We start from the raw sequence: 3,667 nt of genomic DNA on the forward strand, positions 1-3,667 counted from the left end.
GATCTATGGGGCCTATGAGGTGTGTGGGGTGTGAGTGTGGGGTTATGGGGTCTGTGGGGTGGGCATGGGGGTCTGCGGAGTCTATGGGGTGTGTGGGGTGGTGGTCTGTGGGCTCTTTGAGGTCTTTTGGTGGGTATGGGGGTCTGTGGGTTCTATGGGGTCTATGGGCTCTATGTGGTGTGTGTTATGGGCTCTATGGGACGGGGTTGTGGCCGGGATGGTTCTGGGTTGTGGGCTGCGGTTCTGTGTTGGGGGGGTTCGGTTCCGTTCGGTGTCGCTGACCCCTCGTGGTCCCTTAGAGCTGTTCGGGGCTTTGGAGCCGATCGTGGCGGAGCTGCGGGAATCCGGCGTGTCGGTTTGGGTGATACCGGGGGTGATACCGGGGCCGGTACCGGGTCGGTACCCGAACGGAGCGGAACCTTTGAACGACGCTTCGGAACCGGATCCGAAGGAGCTGATGGAAGATGGGGACGTTTGGAGACCGAGCGACATGGGGGAGACGGCGCTGTACATCTTCACCTCCGGGACCACCGGTGGGGGGCGCCATGGGGTGTGGGGCCGCCTATGGGGCTGTGGGGTCAGCTATGGGGCTGTGGGGATGGCTATGGGGCTATGGGGCCGGCCATGGGGCTATGGGGCTGGCTGTGGGGCTGTGGGGTCGGCTATAGGGCTGTGGGGTGGATATTGGGGTATGGGGTCAGCTATGGGGCTGTGGGGCCGGCCATGGGGCTATGGGGCTGGCTGGGGGCTATGGGGTCGGCTGTAGGGCTGTGGGGCCGGCCATGGGGCTATGGGGCTGGCTGTGGGGCTATGGGGTCAGCTATAGGGCTGTGGGGCCGGCCATGGGGCTATGGGGTCAGCTATAGGGCTGTGGGACTGGCCATGGGGCTGTGGGGATGGCTAAGGGGCAGCTAAGGGGCTGTGGGGCTGGCTGTGGGGCTATGGGGTCAGCTATAGTGCTGTGGGGATGGCTATGGGGCTGTGGGGATGGCTATGGGGCTATGGGGTCAGCTATAGGGCTATGGGGCTGGCTATGGGGCTATGGGGCTGGCTGTGGGGCTGTGGGGTTGGCTATGGGGCTATGGGGTCAGCTATAGGGCTGTGGGGCTGGCTGTTGGGCTGTGGGGCTGGCTATGGGGCTGTGGGGCCGCCTGTGGGGATGGCTATGGGGCCGCCTGTGGGGCTGTGGGGCTGGCTGTGGGGCTATGTGGTCAGCTATAGGGCTGTGGGGCCGGCCATGGGGCTGTGGGGCTGGCTAAGGGGATGGGGGGATGGCTATAGGGCAATGGGGCTGGCTGTGGGGCCTCCTATTGGGCTATGGGGCTATAGGGCTGGCTATGGGACTGCGTGGCCAGCTATAGGGCTGCTCAGGGGGCTGTGGGGCCTCCTACTGTGCTATGGGGCTATAGGGCTGCCTATGGGGCTATAGGGCTGTCTATAGGGTCGTCTATAGGGCTGCCTATGGGGCCGTCTATAGGGCCGTCTATAGGGCTGCCTATGGGGCCATCTATAGGGCTACCAATGGGGCCATCTATAGGGCTGCCTACGGGGTCGTCTCTAGGGCTTCCTATGGGGCTCTGTGGCCTCCTATTGGGCTATAGGGCTGCCTATGGGGCCGTCTATAGGGCCGTCAATAGGGCTGCCTATGGGGCCATCTGTAGGCTGCCTATGGGGCCGTCTATAGGGATGCCTATGGGGCTATAGGGTTGCCTATGGGGCCATCTATAGGCTGCCTATAGGGCCGACTATAGGGCTGCCTACGGGGCCGTCTATAGGGCTGCCTATGGGGATATAGGGCTGCCTATGGGGCCATTTATAGGGTCGTCTATAGGGCTGCCTATGGGGCCATCTATAGGCTGCCTATGGGGCTATAGGGCTGCTTATGGGGTCATCTATAGGGCCATCTATAGGGCTGCCTATGGGGCCTTCTCTAGGGCTGCCTATGGGGCTCTGTGGCCTCCTATTGGGCTATAGGGCTACCTATAGGGCCGTCTATAGGGCTGCCTATGGAGCTGGCTATAGGTCTGCCTATGGGGCCATCTATAGGGCTGCCTATGTGGCTCTGTGTCCTCCTATTGTTCTATATGGCCGCCTATGGGACCATCTATAGGGCTGCCTATGGGGCCATCTATAGGGCTGCCTATGTGGCTGTGTGTCCTCCTATATGTCCCTATGGCCGCCTATAGGGCCGTGTTCTCCCCCCATCCCTCAGGTCTCCCCAAGGCCGCCCGTGTCTCTCACCTGAAGGCGCTGTTGTGCTGCGGCTTCTACCAGCTGCTGGGCGCCCACCGGCGCGACGTGCTGTACGTGGCGCTGCCGCTGCATCACACGGCGGGGGCGCTGCTGGGCATCGCGGGATGCGTCGGAATCGGTGGGGGGGGGACGGGGGGTATTGCGGATGGGGGGTATTGGGGGGGTGGGGGTATTGGGGGTATTTGGGGTGGGGGGCGGGCTGGGGGGTTGGTAGGGTGGAAGGAGGGGAATTGGGATTGGAGTGGAGGGGGGTTATTGTGGGGGGTGGTTGGTATTTGGGGGTTGGGGGGTAAATTGGGAGTGGGGGGGGTGGGAGGGGGTATTTATTTGAAGATGGGGTGGGTTATTGGAGGGGGTAATTGGGAATGGGGGTGGCTATTGGGGGTATGGGGGAGTGGGGGTAATTGGAGGGGGGGGGTATTTGGGATGGAAGGGGCGTGGGGGGGATGCTGGGGGGTATTGGGGGGCTATTAAGGGGGGAGTTTGGGGGTATTGGGATGGGGGGGTGAGGGGCATTCGGGGGAGGGGATCTGGGGGGATTGGGATGGGGGGGTATATTTGAGGTGGGTTATTGGGAATGGGGAGGGTGGGGGGTGATTTGAGGGGGGGGTTTGGAATTGGGGGTGTGGGGGTGGGGGGGTGTAGGGTGGGACGGGGGGAGGTATTGGGATGTGGGAGGGGTGTGGGGGGTATTTGGGATGGGGTGTGATGAGATGGGGGTATTTGGGAGGGGGGGTGGGGAGGGGGGTATTAGATTGGGGGGTTTTGGAATGGAGGTATTTGGGATGGGGGAGGTGGGGCATTATGGGGGGAGTATTGGGGATGGGAGGTGTGTGATGTGGGGAGGAGGGGGGTTAGGGGGTGGGGGTGATTGGGGGGGTTATTGGGATGGGGGGGGATATGGGGGAAGGGAGGGGTGTGGGGAGGGTATTGGTTTGGGGGGGTGTAGGACGGAAGGGGGTTATTGGGATGGGGGGTGTATTAGGGGGGTGGGGGTATTGGGGTGGGTATTGGGGTTAGGGGGCTTTAGGGTGGGAGGGGGTAATTTGGGATGGGGGGTGAAGAATATAGGGGGGTTTTGGGGGGGGTATTGGATGGGGGGGATCATGGGGGGCATGGGGGTATGTGGGGATTGGGGGAGTGGGAGGGGGGTATTGCTGGGTGGGTGGGGTATTGGGGGTGTGGGGGGTATTGGGAAATGGGGGGGGGTGGGGGGTGTAGGGTGGGAGGGGGGTATTGGGTGGTGGGTGGCTGGAGGGGGTTTGAGGGGGGGTTGGGGGCATTGGGATATTGGTGATGGGGGTGTATTATGGAGGGGCAGGGGTATTGGGGAGGGATTGGAATGGGGGGGTGGCGATGGGCGTGGGGAGGGGGCTATTGGGATGGGGGGGTAGGGGAGGTTTGGGGGGGGTAG

At 62.8% G+C, this 3,667-nt stretch overlaps 1 protein-coding gene across 1 annotated transcript in view; it reads left to right on the forward strand.

Moving 5' to 3' along the window:
• SLC27A3 (solute carrier family 27 member 3) overlaps positions 1-3,667 on the forward strand; it is a 12,486-nt gene that overhangs the window by 1,699 nt on the left and 7,120 nt on the right. The window contains 2 exon segments of the mRNA XM_032449157.1: positions 300-533; positions 2,213-2,371. Coding sequence (XP_032305048.1) covers positions 300-533; positions 2,213-2,371 — 393 coding nt within the window.

The sequence above is a fragment of the Coturnix japonica genome, chromosome 25 (assembly GCF_001577835.2).
Source record: "Coturnix japonica isolate 7356 chromosome 25, Coturnix japonica 2.1, whole genome shotgun sequence".
In the NCBI taxonomy this organism is placed as follows: Eukaryota; Metazoa; Chordata; class Aves; order Galliformes; family Phasianidae; genus Coturnix; species Coturnix japonica.